Here is a 14605-nt window from a genome sequence, read left to right as displayed (position 1 = left end):
GCCATGTCCATCCCTCCATCCATCCATCAACTCATCTTATTTTTGGTGCCATTCAAAGTAAACTGCACACGACAATACACTTCTCCCTACACAATTTGGTGGCAGTATCATTAACTAGAGGTCGGTATTTGCTTAATATTTTTTTATAAAGTAAAACTTAAATAATATGAAACACATATCTTCAATGTAATTTGAGTTTTGGCACATACCTGCAAAACCCCAACCCTTATCAAGATATAGAATATCTTGTCTATGGCCATGTCATCCTGAACGTGCCCGATCTCGTCTGATCTCGGAAGCTAAGCAGGGTCAGGCCTAGTTAGCACTTGGATGGGAGACCACTTAGGAATACCAGATGCTGTAGGCATTAAAAAAAAAAAGATACAGACTACCACCATTCCAGAACATTCCTCTACGTCCATTCCCAGCATTCTTGTGCCCACACCAGGCATTTTCTACTGACTGTTTTCCACCCTAGTTTGGAGATAGGCTGTGTTCAACTCTCCTTGCAAATAGCTGTAGTAGCACTCCAAACCCAGGTCCTCAGATCAGTCTGAGGAATAAAATGTGGTCCACCTGCATTCCTTACCAGCCCAAGAATGGCACGCACTGTGCCCTCGATGCTGGGATAAGTAAATGTATGGTCACCTGACCGCAAGCCTCTGTGACAACAATCTAGGAAGTCCTTCATCAGGATTTCAAAGGGAAAAAAAAGCCACACAACCTTTTATAAAAGTAATAATCAAATCTAAGTTAAAAATAAAAGTAACTAAAAAAACTGGACTGGGTAACAAACTAGAAAGCTTTTCTTAAAAGAAGGCCAAAAAGCTACTGTAGATACTTCCATATGATTATACAATCTGTATCCTTGAATTGCTAAAGGCAGACAGTGTGATAGGATTAAAAAGAAAATAACCTGGGCCTGAACCACAAAACAGGCCAACATGTCTGTTTTTAAAGATACAAAACCACTCTCCTCCTCAATGTATAAATAACATTTAAGTTATTTTGTATTCCCCAGGGCTAGCCTGGTTATCAACATACTCATGAGTAATCTCTTGGACACATCCCTGGTTATACTGGAACCCACAGTGCAAACGGTTTTGCCTCTGCCACCCCGACCTAGTATGTTTAAGGACAGTGTAGTGTGTGTGTGCACACACGTGTTGGGGAGGTTGTTGGAAGGGTATACATGGAAGGCTGTGGTCACTGAGGACCCTGTCCCTACGTGGGGAGGGGGTGCTCCTGGGTGCTCAGCCCCACTATGTGCTACCCCGGAGTCAGCTTTAGCAATGCACTAGTGCCCAGCAGGATTTCATAGCTGTAGTCCAGTCTCCCCTGGCCCCACGCTCTTTCCAGGATGCAAGGTTACACAGGAAGGCAGAGGAGCCAGAAGTTCGTCCCCAACCATCCTGTTTCACATTAGATGGAAAATGCCCCACTGTTTACATCCCCTCAGTCCTCCCACTGCCCTCACCCGGAAACCAAGGAACAAGCAAACTCAGGAGAGACAGTCCACCAAAAGTCCAAGAGCCATTAAACAAATGTGGAAAATAGGACGAGAATCTGCTGATCTCTAGGGCTCTAACTACTACTTGGGAATTCAACACAAATATCGAAGAACTGACACACGTGAAGAGAATGTGGCAGCAATGAGAGCTTATTAAGTTTCGGGGATGTCTCAGAGCCAGCTCTGTGACATAAGCAGGGGACTAGCAGGGGAGGGGATATCTTCTCCTGTCCTCGCTGAAAGGGTTGCAGGTAGTAAAGGTCAGAGAAATGGAACTTCTCCCAACAAACACAAGTCACGGGTCTCAATATAGTGTCCAACAAAACGAGTTAGGAAAACTGCTCTCACACCATCTCACCCAGTGCCTGCAAAGAAAAATGAAACCTTTTTCTTTTCCATGGTTTAATTGAACTCAGAACTCTTCCAGCGATAAAATAATAGAATCCTCATTTTATATATCCCCACAAAAGCAAAGAGGCAATGACTCAATTTCAGGGACTTAAAAAACTATCTTCCTTTAGTCACTCCAACACTCTTATCCTATTTTATTTTTCTTTGTAGTATTTTATTGCCACCTGAAATTTTAAATATTTATTTTTGGTGCCATTCAAAAATAAATATTTAAATATTTAAAATTTCAGGTCGATTGGTTTCCCATCACCAACCAACCGCACACACATACACCAGAATGGGTGAAAGTAATTATTCCATGTTTTATCAACCACACCGAATACAGTCTTGTTTGTAAATTGTGCTTTAATTTCTGCAATCAGATATGATGCAGTGAGATACAAGTATAAACTTTCATTGTACATCCAGAAAAAAGCACACTTATACAGATTTAGCCTAACAGCTTATTCCCTTTAAAAAAAAAAAAACTTTTGAATGTAAAGCTAATTTATCTTCAGTGTAAAAACTTGGAGGTATAAACAAACTCAAGATATTATATACAGTAAATTAATGTCCATTTCTAAACTTGCACAGTGCAGCATTTTAAACAAATGGTCTCATTTCGGTTTTTACCATTAAGCATAATCCACATTTCAATCTCGAATAAAAATGTCACAATATATAAACCCACTGAGAATCCTGTACACAAATACAAGGTTATAGAAATCTGATTTCAAATATAAATACATAAATTGTCATGACCTCTCATGTTATAACAGCTTATTTTTCTATTGTAATTTTTTAAAAAAATCATAGAAAAATATTTCAATGCACATTCAACTGCTATGACATGGGTCATGACCTTGTGCCTTTAAATCATACTTTGTAGAGTGGAAAGCATCATACCAGGCATTTCTGGAATGAAAATTACTAAGATCCTAAGACTGAAGAGGCTACTGTATAAATATTCATGTTATAATACAGTAACAAAAATAGTTAGCTCATAGTGTATTTGGGAGGCAATTTGAGGGCGGAGAAGTAAGTGGAGGTTAGTGCTAGTTTAAGAAGGCCCACAGAACATATGTGAAGGTAGCTAATGAGCTAGTGTATTTTTAAAAATCCCTATTGCAAGCCTAACAAAGACCTCCCTTGTGAGACTCTTAAGGCAACCGAGACTGGACATGTGTGTGGCCCCCAATGCATGAATCCTGCCCTCCCCTCACTCTCTGGTTAGCTTAACAGACCAGCCTGGCTCATGCATCAACATGGAATGGGAGAACAGCAAAGCAATCTCTCGTACATAGGAAGATTCAGTGCAAACAGAGAATATTCTTTGTCAACGTTTCAACATTTCTTAGTGCCCTTGAGCAACTGAAAATGTTTCTACACATGTAATATTCAAATTGGGATCTATACTGGAGAGTAAATGTATATAAAAGGCAAACATTCGATTTGAAACATTCTAATATTAGATTGTTTTCAATCCCTTCTTTTTGTAGGATTTAACAGGATTCCATTGAGAATGAAAAAAAAAATGGTCCTTACAAAGTGTACTTTCTTCTATTTAAAAATATAGATCATTTACTTCGACAGCAGACCCAAGAAGGTTACCAGGCATAGTCAAGTTTATTCTATGGCTTTTTAAATCTCTGAGGTACTATATGATAACCATCCATTCTGATATTTATGCGTAACTGCTTCCCTAAGAAAGCCACGTTCAAAAGTGATCTTGGTCAGTCTGTCAGGTGACAGAAAATGCAGGGAAACCATGTGATGGCTGGCAGCAGGGGGTCACCGTCTCAGATGCTCCGAGGCCTCGGCACGCTACTAGAAAAAGGCAAAGCAGTTACTTGCAAACACACTGAGAGCCTCCAGAACGACGCTCCTCAGGGCAGACCAAAGGGAGTCCCCCGGTTTAACCGACAGGTTTAGCAGCAAGATCCTGGGATTATGTGCGCCAAGGCGGGCAGCACGGAGGGACGGTGGCAAGTGGTATGAAGCAGGCAGAGAGAGACCTGGAGGCCAAAGCATGCAAAAAAGCGTAGTGTGGTTGGCTAGACCACCCCACACTAAGTGACACGGTCTCTGCAGGAGGGAGGATGGTCTGAAACGTCAGGATGGGTGACGCAGGTGGAATTTCTCTAGCTTTTCTACAGGCAAGAGAACGTAGAAAGGCAAAGTGCTATGGTTTAAGTGAATGCCATACATCTCAACACCTCTATCTGAACCTTTCAATACGTCACACACACATCACATAAAGCTAAACTTGCTCCAAACTGAAGTGGGTTAGAGAGACACTGACTATTCGCAATGACTGGATAAATTATCTTGGCACAGAAAGGATCTGAAGAAAAGATCGAGTCCACGAATATCTTACCAAAACTCTTTTTAGTAGTAAACCAGCTACTGCAGATTCTGTATAATACTTATGCATCAGATAACAGTGGCAATTCTATTACGGGTCAAGTAGTAATTCCTTTCAATTAATACTAGAGATATGGTTTTAATTGCATAGTCTTTGGGACCATGAAAAAAAAAAAAATGAGAACCAGCTCTTTCCTGAAGGCCCAGGTTCCTCCTACAGAGCATGGGCTAATGGCCCTCCCTCCCAGCAGTAAGCTTCAGTATGACAGGCCAATCTTTAGGTCAATGAGTTTGACCCCTGTCCCAGTCTTCAAAATTCCTTTTTCACAATTAGTGGACAAGTCATACATCCCCTAGATCCACAAACTCATCTTCTCGTTTGGCCAGATCTTCTTCATCTCCCAAAGCTTTCCAGCCGCTGGTGGGCAAGACAGGTTTAGAGGAATGTCGCTGCAGCAAAGCAAAAGGAAACAAAGAGGACAGGCGGACGGAGTTCCTCAGCAGGGAGGGCGCCTCTACCTGGAGGGCCTCCTGGCGGTGGTGTCGCTCGTCGATTTTCTCTTGTAAGCTCTGTACTTCCTCCATCATTTCCAAGAGTTTGCTCATGGTGGCCACTGTGCCACCACCCAGGATTTGGGCTTCTGGAATCCAACGCAAGTAACGCTGAGCCCAGACTTTGATTTCTGGCCCCTCGATGTGGGGCAACAACAGACCATGGTGGTCAGTGGGCTTGCTGTGCCAACTGTCATAGAACTCTCGAAAGTTGTCTTGAAGTTCATCGGAAGAATTAATTAGTTTGCTAATTCTCTTGCCCAGAAGGTTTTTAATTAAATGATCTGTTTCTTCCCTGAAAAATCCTCTTTTGGGAGATGACTTAGATTGGGTCAGTGGCAAAGAAAGCTGTCGTTGATGCTTTGAGAGAAAACACAAATATCTCTGGTTAGCCTGAGAGCGCAGTTGTTCCCAAGAAAAAGGGGGCATAATCCTGCTTCAACAAGTCATGAGACATCAGAACTGCCATGTGAATGCAAATTCATTAAAATGAGATACCATACAGAGAGGAAGGTGGCCTCTTATTTAGTCCACGGTGTGAATGTCAGGTGCACCGTGGACTAAATGTTTAGAAACCAGGGGCTGAGACCAGGCGCAGTCGGCGCGGTGCAGAAAGGCAAGCAGCGACGTGGAGAAGGAGCTTCCGACCCCCCCTCCTCCCCGTCGCGGCAGCACCACGGGGCACCCAGTCCTTCTGAAGAACGAGTACTTTTAACTTAAGGTAAGTTGATGATTTAGGGGAGTTTGGAGGTGCTGCCTATTCGTTTTTTGAAGGGAATAAAACGTCTCCTCTTTGAGGACCTGAGGGAGTTAGCGTCTACAATATTCTAAACACCAGTTGCGATAACCTGAAGATCCTATCCCTTTAATGAAATAACTTTGTAGCTTCTCAGGCAACCGGCATCCAGTGTGAGTTTAAGCCTAAGTCATAAAGATTCTTTTGGACAGAGTCTGGTGGGAACAAAAGAAATTTGAGGAACTGGCTAAACTGGCCAGATGTTCTTGTCTGACAAGTTGCATGGAGTAGAAAATGTGAGAGCTTTTACATTTTTTTTTCCTCCTCACTAATTTTATCTGCAGCCAAAGCGAGGTTTTTTATTTTGGGGTGTACTGTGAAAGGGCTGTGAAGATGGGCAGAGTGGTCAGAAGGATATAGGGGATCTCCAGTGCTCAAAGGCGAAGGTAAAAAACATGGAGAAGCTGTTTCTCCCCAACTCTTGCTCCCGATGTACCCATCTGAAATAAGGATGAAAGTTTTGTTTTCAGGCTAGACTTATAATTATCCAATACATTTCTGCCAATGGTTGTATAAAGGAAATATTTCCTCATTATAGAATGAAGGAAATATCTTATTACAGAATATGAAATAACAATAAAAAATGTACAGAAGAAAGCAAAGCCACCCACAACACCACAACTGAGAGAGGACTAGGACTGCGGACCTTCCATCCGGGGACGGGAAAATCGAAGGCCGAGTCAGCGGCCGGCCTCTCTTCTCCCTAGTGACCAAGGTGAGTCGGGTGGGCGGGGGAGTTAGGAATGCAGGTGGAACCTAAGAGCCACTGTTTTTGCCACCAGGTCCTATGCTCAGTGGTTTGTATGCATCGACTTATCCAGTTCTCGAAGTCACTATTATTGCCCCATCTTACAAAGGAGGAAACTAAGGCACAGAGGTTAAGTAATCCGCCAAGGCCCCAGCTACCAAATGCCACTGGTGGTTTCCCACACAGACAGTCTGGTTCCAGAGTGTGGGCTCCTAACAGAACTCTGTTTGTCTTAGAACTTGCCCCTTCTCTCCATCTCCTAAGTGAGCCGAGTGTGCAAGATGGGCCAGGTGGAGCCAGCACTGCGCCTGGAGCCTGGTCAAGACCTGAAGCAGAGGCTGAGATCACACTCCTGAGCAGACCTCACGGCCTCCAGTGTAACTCACAGAGCGGCACGTCATGCTGGTCAGCCACAGCCTCTTTAGTCTCTGCAGAACATCTCCAAGGCTGGCCATCCACTCAGCAAGGGGTCCCAAGCCTGACATCTGGTCTCTTATCTCAAAAGCTTCAAAGTTCCTTGTTGCCCCAGCCCCAACTCTGGCTCAAACCTCTCCCACCAGTCAGCTCCTAGAGTCTAGGCCATCTGTTCATACCTAAGAGGAGAAGGGCCACTTAAAAAAACTGGATCTGGGCAAAGATGCAATCCATTCTTACAAGGAGGAGCCTTAGCTTCCTTCCATACAAAATAAGAACTTAAGCCTCCGCTGTCTCTGCTGGCCTAGGGCAGTTCTATTGATCCTAACTCGGCTGTCACAGGAAGCATGCATGCAGCCACCAGGGGGCACAGCATACTGAAGAAAAACTAACCTTTGGCCAAGCTGTTCCGGAGCTCAGGGAGTTCCGGTCTTGGTGGCAAAAAAAGAGGTTGAACCAGAGCAGGAACATCCACCCTGGGCCCGAGGACCCTCAAAAAGACAAAGTGGCAGTTCTAAGTTGTTCAGCAGCTGGCATCTTCTGCAAGTTCTGGCTTTGGCTCATCCGGTTCCCCACGCCTCTTTAGAATGGAGCCACCTCCCGCACCAGAACTAGCCAAGCTCCCTGGAACCTCTCAAAGGGAGGAGGGATCAGAAGTATGGCCATGGAAAAGGCAGTGGCACGCACTGATTTGGGATTTACTCCACTGCTCTCCCCTGTGTGGAGTCTGTGGGGCAGAAATACTGGGCCAGGAGACAGAGCCAGGAAATGCCATGTAAATCATGGATCACCTCAGAAACTCTGGGGTTTTACTAACTAATAAAGTCAAGAAAAAATATCTGAAGGGAAACCCAAATAATTTAACATTTGTGGTTTACAGCGGAGTCAGCAAACTACGGCCCATGGGTCAAACCTGACCAATGGCGTTTTACACAGGCAGGCGCCCAGCCATGCCCGTTTGCTCACGTGTTGTCCGCAGCTGCTTCTGCACTACAACAGTAGAGCAGGGGCGTCATGCCAGACTGCACGCCGTGACACACAAGGTTATAGTTATAAATATTTCTATCACGAATAATATTGCTATTTAAGACGTAAACTGGTACAGATGGAGTAAAGCCCACACAATCAGCGTCCCTTCTCTACCAGCCGTGCACTCGGGCAGGGGTAAGACACATGATCCCAAACGTGACCATTTCAGGAGCAGCATCCCCAGTGACATTCAGCAAATGGCAACATCTCATCGGGCAAAGAATTCTCATGGGCCTTGACAATTTGCCTGCCACAAATATCGACTCTGCAGACTGTTTCCAGAATCCACATGTGACTTTTACCCTTACATACATAGGGGCCTCTGGGCAGATGAAGGGGAGGTTAGGCATGTAAACATCTTACTTTAGAACGTACTCCTTTCCGCTGGCCTTTGTCCAGTTTGGGCTTTTCCACATAAAGAGGGTTTCTGAGCAACATCTGGGCTTTGGGTTCAAACTGCACAGACCAGTCCCAAACGGTGAGCAGATTCAAAGGCTTGCTCTGTGTCTCCTGGCTTTCCCTGCCCTGCCAAAACAAGCATAGGTCACGACGGCTCCCAAGGAGGGCTGAGGGAGCACACGCACACCTCCACCGGCCCCGGGAAGGGCGCTCCTGTGCTGCCCAGACAGAGCATTCACGGGCACTTCATTTTTAAAAACTGCAGCTGTCAGTGGTTGTTCGCTAGAGGCTCTGGGTGGGGAGGAGGGAGGGATGAAGGACATGTTATTTTCTAGCAGGTCATATGTCAGCCACTGTACTGGGTACTTGCACAACAACCTACGAAGTCGCTATTATTTTTGCCATTTTACATTTGAGGAAACTGAGGCTCAGAAAACTGGATTTGAACTGCCTGAGGTTACAAAGCTGGTGAGCGGCAGGGCTGGAATCTGAATCCGGGGCTGTGTGACCGGAAGCCCAGGTTCTGCGTCCTCCACTTTTCTGCGGGATTCTGCGAAACCTCTCCCAGAGGGCTGGCCCAAGCAAACCCTGGGGCCTGCGGAAGGCTGGTCAGAGCACTGCTGGTTAAGGGTAAACCCCTGGAGGCAGGGCCTCAACAGAGACACTAACGGAGGTCAGTTAGGATGGAAAGCACGAGCCCAGCTTCCCTGCTCTGCCTCGTCTCCATTTCCCTTAGAGTGAACCACACATCAGGCAAATAGAAGGGAAGGCATCTGGTCTGTCTTTCATTAATTCTGTTTAATTCCCCAGCTCCAATATTTACTGTGTGACCATGGAAGAGTTACTTATCCTCTCTGTGTCTCAGCTCCTCGGGGATAATATTACAGACCTCAGAGGGTACTGTGAGGATTAAATATCAATACCCAGAAAGCACAGAAGAGGGCCTAGGACATTGTCAGTGCTGAATCAATTTCACTTTTTATCACCGATCTTACTGCATCCTACTTGGGAGACACAGATTCCTAAGAGGGGCTCTTACCATGTTAGTATCTTTTTGATGAGGCGAATTGAAGAAGAAGGTGCTAAAAATAGGTATGTATAGGCTATCTGACAAAACAGTCAGGTAAGTCTCCGTGAATTCGAATGCCGGGGGATGCTGGTGCACCAGCTGCCAGACACAATCTAAGAAAAGCAGGAACACAGGAACCTATGTGAAAACAAGATAAATGTTACCGAGCAGACACTAAGGGTCCCGCCAGCCAGCCCGAGTTCCAGGGGCAGCCATCTCAGCCGTCGTGAAAGACCTGCTACTGGCACCACAGTCTCTGGACAACACAGCAGACTCCATGCCATCCCAAGCGATAAAGATGAAACCACATGCTCGTGGATGAACATCAACTTTGGCAGTGCCCATCTCTAAGATGAAATATGTAAAATCTCACTATTGGTCAATATTAACAGATAAGCATTTGCAGTTGATATGATGCTAGAGAACAAGAACTTTGAATCCCAATTAAGTGAAATGTTATTCTCCCCCCAAAAGAATTCCTTAGTCGATTTTGTTACCAAAAAAAAAAAAAAAAATCTATACTTAATTATTTTTAATTTTGTTAATACTCCCTTCTCTACTCCATAATGAGAGCCCAAAAGAGAGGACAGAAGAGAAGGCAGATGTTTCTAAAATTTTTTCACAAATGTATTTTTTTAATTGATAGCCTCCTTTACTAGCTACCCAGAGGCCAACTTTTATTAGTACAGATAGTATTTTCCAGGGTGCTTAGTCATTCACAAGGTGTTTATCCTTCTGAGTCACCAGAGACCCTGTCAGGTGAATAAGACAACATGTTACAGTCTCTCCCTTACGGAGGCTGGCCAAGGTCTTACACACAGCTCACAAGAGAGACATGAGTTGGGAATCCAGCTCCCGAATCAAAGTCCAGAGCTGTGTCAATGACATCAGAAATCAGATCACCAAGTTTTCTTTCAAAACTCCAATATGTCGATGTTGAGACACTAAGAAATATTTATATTGTAATTTTATTTCACACTTCGTATTATGTTCAATACCATTAAATAGAATGAAAAATATCTGAACTTCATAGTGCTGTTAAAGAAATGGGCTCAGAAAAAAAAATAAAGAAATGGGCTCAGAAAGTCTGAATGACTTCTCCAAGGGCTGGGTGAACAGCAGATGAGAAATTCTCTTGGACTCTTTCTCCATTAGACATGGTGCCCGTCAGTTCTATTTTCTCAAGATACAAAACACACTCTTCCACACACAGTATCAGCTCTCTCCGCCCATCATATTATTTGAGTCCCATCAACCTTTCAAATTAGTTTCTCAGAAAGGCAAAGTCCATTCCAAGACTCAATGGGACACAGATGAGCACAGACTGGACCTGAAAGAAACCTCCAGGTCTAGGAGAGGCCTGGTCTCTGACCAACATGCCAAGGCCGTAAGGGCAAGAGCCAGGGCTCTCTAGTCCCACAGCACATGGTGTCAAGCTGTTCAGAACTTCAGATAGACATGCTTATTACCTGGAGTAAGAAAAACCACGAGTCACGCTACTAGCATAAGGGAGCTCTGCAGGCGATTTAATTAAAGTTCCTGTTTTAATTTTTCCTTGCACAATCATTAATAATGCAACCGGTGGAGTTTGTACAGCTATAGCCAAGATAAGTAGTACACCACAATTTGGGGGACTCATTTTCACTAACTGAACTATAATGCTAATACTCCTGTGCTTGAATTCAGAGGCCCAGGCCTGGAGCAATTCACATAGCCAGAAGGCAGAAGAGACCATGCACACTGCTCACGTATACAACTGCTAAGGTTCTGGTGATGGAGGGCGCTATGCTTTATTTTGAAAAGGTTTCTGTGCAGGGAAAATTTACTTTGTGTTATTATAAATTTTCTACAGGAAACCTGTACCCTGATTATTCATTTTTCTGCAAAGACTAACTTAGCAGAAATTGTAGGAGTCTCTCTCACTGAGTTAACTGTTAATTTGTTTTATAAATCAATATTACTCCCACCATGAAACAGAGATACACTGGTGTACACAATTCAGAAGAGAAGACTCTGAACACACTTGTTAATCTCTCTCCTCTGAGAAGGGTTTCAGTATCGGTTAAAGCATTCAGTCATCCAACGGTGAACGGATCACGGCCTTCCTACCGAGCTCGTGCAGTGTGCACTTTGCCAACAGTAACCCTATATCTGAAGACAAGAATAAATAAGAGATGGGCACTCCTCCCCATGACTGAGAGTCTGTGATGAGGGCACTCACCTCCTCCTTGTCACTCTGACGCAGATGGTTGCAGCGATCCAGGAAACAGTGCCCGCCCATGATCCACTCCTTCTGGACGAGGCTCTGGAAGCCAACCCTGGTTCTACAGTGGGGATCCATCATCACTTGCACCAGAGAGGAAATGAGGCAGCAGAGGTCGGATGCGTTCTCCTCTAGGAGGGGCCCCAGCAGCAGCGCAAAGAGGAAGGAGGATGTGAAATGTTAAAAGCTATGAAGCGCACTCACATTTGCACAGTTAACAGGATGCCCAACACCAAGGTCTGCTACTGACAGTCAAGCTCTAATTCCCTATAGGCGAGGGGCAATGAAAAAAGGTGATGTTCTCAGATTGAGACACAAACTGCTTTTAGCCTGCCTAATATAGATTCCAGCATACACCGGCACTAAATATGGATTTGCTCATTGAACAAATAAACAAAGCACTGCAAATCCACTGTCGGCATGTAAGCGTCCAGATGTGTCACACGATGAGGTTGGATCATACACAGAATGGTGACCTGTTGGGCTCCAGAGACCAAGCTCAAAACCTTTCGGGCTGCTGTGTCAAAGTCTCCATCACTGAACTCACTGTTCCAAGGTTCAGCTGCTTATCAGGCTCGCCTGAGAGCTCCTTTCCTCCACTCCCAATTCCTCCACTACCTCTGCTTTGGAGAAAGCTGAATATTTCTGGGCTGCACCAACATGCTCTCTTATTCTCAGCTCCATGGCTCTTTCCATTTCTTTCCTTGCCTGGCACAGAGAAGCTCTCCTCGGCCCACCCCTGGAGTGTACTGTACAAAACCCATACGATGACAATGTCATTTGAATACTTATTAAATATTCACGACTTACAGCAAATAAGAACATACATCTACACTGATGCATTCATCTTAGTTTTAAGATCCTGATAAAAGTCAGGGTCTAACATCCCTGGGTTTCCTCTTTACAAAAAGAAGTGCAACTCAAGTTGCTATTTTAGAATGGCTATGAGGATGACAGTGCAGGTATTACCGGGGTTAGAGAAACTAAGAATGGATTCCAGGTAGGGAGGTATACACAGTTCGGAGTCTCATTCTGATGCCATAACCCTGAAGCACTACGGGGCCAGACTTAAGCTTGTGCCGCTTTTTCTCCTCCAGGAAACAAGCCTAAACTATGGCAATGCATAGGTTTTAAAAAAACAGATTTTCATTTTTGTCTTTCTCTGCTATCAGTTTTCGAAACAGGTTTCATTTTTAAGGGACTCTTCTTTCTTGCATCTGAAGGGTGTCAGTACACCCATGGGTAACAGCAAGAGGGACTAGAAAGTGAGATTTCAAATGAGAGGCAACTCAGTAGTCCATCTGGGAGCAAGTGACATCTCAGGTACATCGGCCAAAGGTTTGGATCTCCTTTCATGCAACTCTGTGCTCAGCGCAGTCTGGCCTGGGGACTTCTACTGCTCAGACCCCCTCTTCCCTTTTACCAGTTCCTCAGCACTCTGTTCTGTCATTGTTGGTTAGGTCTTTTTCAATAACCTGCTCAAGCCAACCCTCCCATTGGGTTGTACACTTCTAGAAGGCAGAAGTATAGAGCTCTGCACATGGTAGGTGCTCAATAAATGTATTAAAATCTAAGCCAGCGAGCCAGCATCAGATGGTGCAGAAGCAGCAGACAGACACATTTTCCAGTCTGCCCACAAAATCTAAATCTCTGCAGTCATGGAGCAGTGAGAGAAATGAAAGAAGCTTGGGGGTAATAAAGAATGAAAGATCTACTTAATCTGAAGCCTAGGGCTATAAGAAACCTAAAGTATTCTAAACAGCAGACATAATTTTCGCTCAAATCTAACCAATTCCAGCAATGATTTTTGTTGTGTGGTGGTTTACATTTGTTTTTAAAAATTCTGAATGTTTATGTCCTGTCGTCACGTATAACAGGTTAAGCCCACTGAGGAAAAGGAAATCACAGACCACAAAGTTTCTATGGCAACTGCATGAGGCTGTTGAACACAAACACAAAAATAACAATTAAACCATGCATAGGTCTCTTTCTATGAAAGGGGTTATCCAAAGATCTTAACTTTAACCCAAGTTGAGTTAATATAAAATTCAAAACATTAGGAAATGTGAGCTTTGGTAAAGATACCAAACAATTCCTTCTTGGGCTTCTGCCAAGTTCCAAGTAAAGAATTTATTTTTAAACTGTAACACCGAAATCCAATGCAAAAGATTCCAAAGTCAGGGTGCTAGAGAACAGGAAGGATTTCTACACTAGTTCATTCTTTTTACAAGACAATTCCAATCACGCAGAGCTGTATCTACAGAAACTGAATCTCAAGGGAAGGAAAATGGAAACCAAGCTTTGTGCTTTAAATATATTACCTAAAAGAAGAACATTCATGTTTTGTGCTTCCAGACATTCTATAATCTCTATTGCTTTTTTCAGGCAACGTCTAAATGGGAGAGAGACAAGAAAAAGTAGCATTAGTTCTTGAGCTTGGTATCGAAACAGTAAGACATTTAGAGATCATCTGACTTGATCTTCAGTTGTCTAACTTACTTTTGCTAAAACCCTCCAAATGACCATTTATACCATTCAGATACTGTAAGACACTCATCTGCCTATTAGAAACTTGAAATTTTCGAAAAGGAAGCCCAAAATTGATGCAAAAATGTTCCTAGGTGATTTCTGAACTAGAAACCCTCAGGGAGAACTCATACCTGAGCCTGCTGGTGAGTCCTAGTATGAGCCATAAAGGCCCACATCTGGAGACTGTGCTGCATGTGCATATTGTTTAATTCAAGGTCACCTGCCAAATGGTCAGTGTAGCTGAAAAGATCCAATATGCCCAGAAAACCTTATGTCTCTCTCTAGATGCTCTATTCTGAGACTGTTGTCACTGTGGCAGCTTTGCTTTATCTGCTTTTAACTAGGGGTTTCACGTACGCTGTTCTCTGCCTGCAGTGGTACCCCCACCCACACCCCCGCCTCTTCATCTGGTTAGGGACGCTCAACTTTCTCTGCCGCACACACAAAAAAGGTTCTTTTATAACACTTATCACAGTTTGCAATAACATGTTCAAATTACGGAACACGCAGCAGGCTCTTTAAAATATATCTGTTAGTAAGTG

General features: G+C 44.0%; 1 protein-coding gene and 1 pseudogene across 2 annotated transcripts in view; one reads left to right on the top strand and one right to left on the bottom strand.

The window, feature by feature from the left end:
• Positions 1-248: 248 nt before the first annotated feature.
• On the top strand, positions 249-367 carry LOC112475856 (annotated as a pseudogene).
• A 1881-nt stretch (positions 368-2248) lies between these two features.
• The window catches only part of MTMR12 (myotubularin related protein 12), a 59818-nt gene continuing 47461 nt past the window's right edge, over positions 2249-14605 (bottom strand). The window contains exons 12-16 of one of the 2 annotated variants that reach the window (XM_015585731.2): positions 13856-13926; positions 11493-11665; positions 9242-9409; positions 8179-8328; positions 2249-5176 (exon numbers count right to left, since the gene is read on the bottom strand). In XM_015585731.2, the coding sequence (XP_015441217.1) occupies positions 4607-5176; positions 8179-8328; positions 9242-9409; positions 11493-11665; positions 13856-13926 (1132 nt within the window). In that variant the 3' untranslated portion in view covers positions 2249-4606. Of the gene's footprint in view, positions 5177-8166; positions 8329-9241; positions 9410-11492; positions 11666-13855; positions 13927-14605 lie in introns of both variants that reach the window. The other variant, XM_006907110.2, reaches the window with a different exon arrangement.

The sequence above is a fragment of the Pteropus alecto genome, unplaced genomic scaffold (genome assembly GCF_000325575.1).
Source record: "Pteropus alecto unplaced genomic scaffold, ASM32557v1 scaffold152, whole genome shotgun sequence".
Classification (NCBI taxonomy): domain Eukaryota; kingdom Metazoa; phylum Chordata; class Mammalia; order Chiroptera; family Pteropodidae; genus Pteropus; species Pteropus alecto.
Note: the sequence above shows the minus strand (reverse complement) of the source record. Positions and strands in the feature narration are given on the sequence as shown.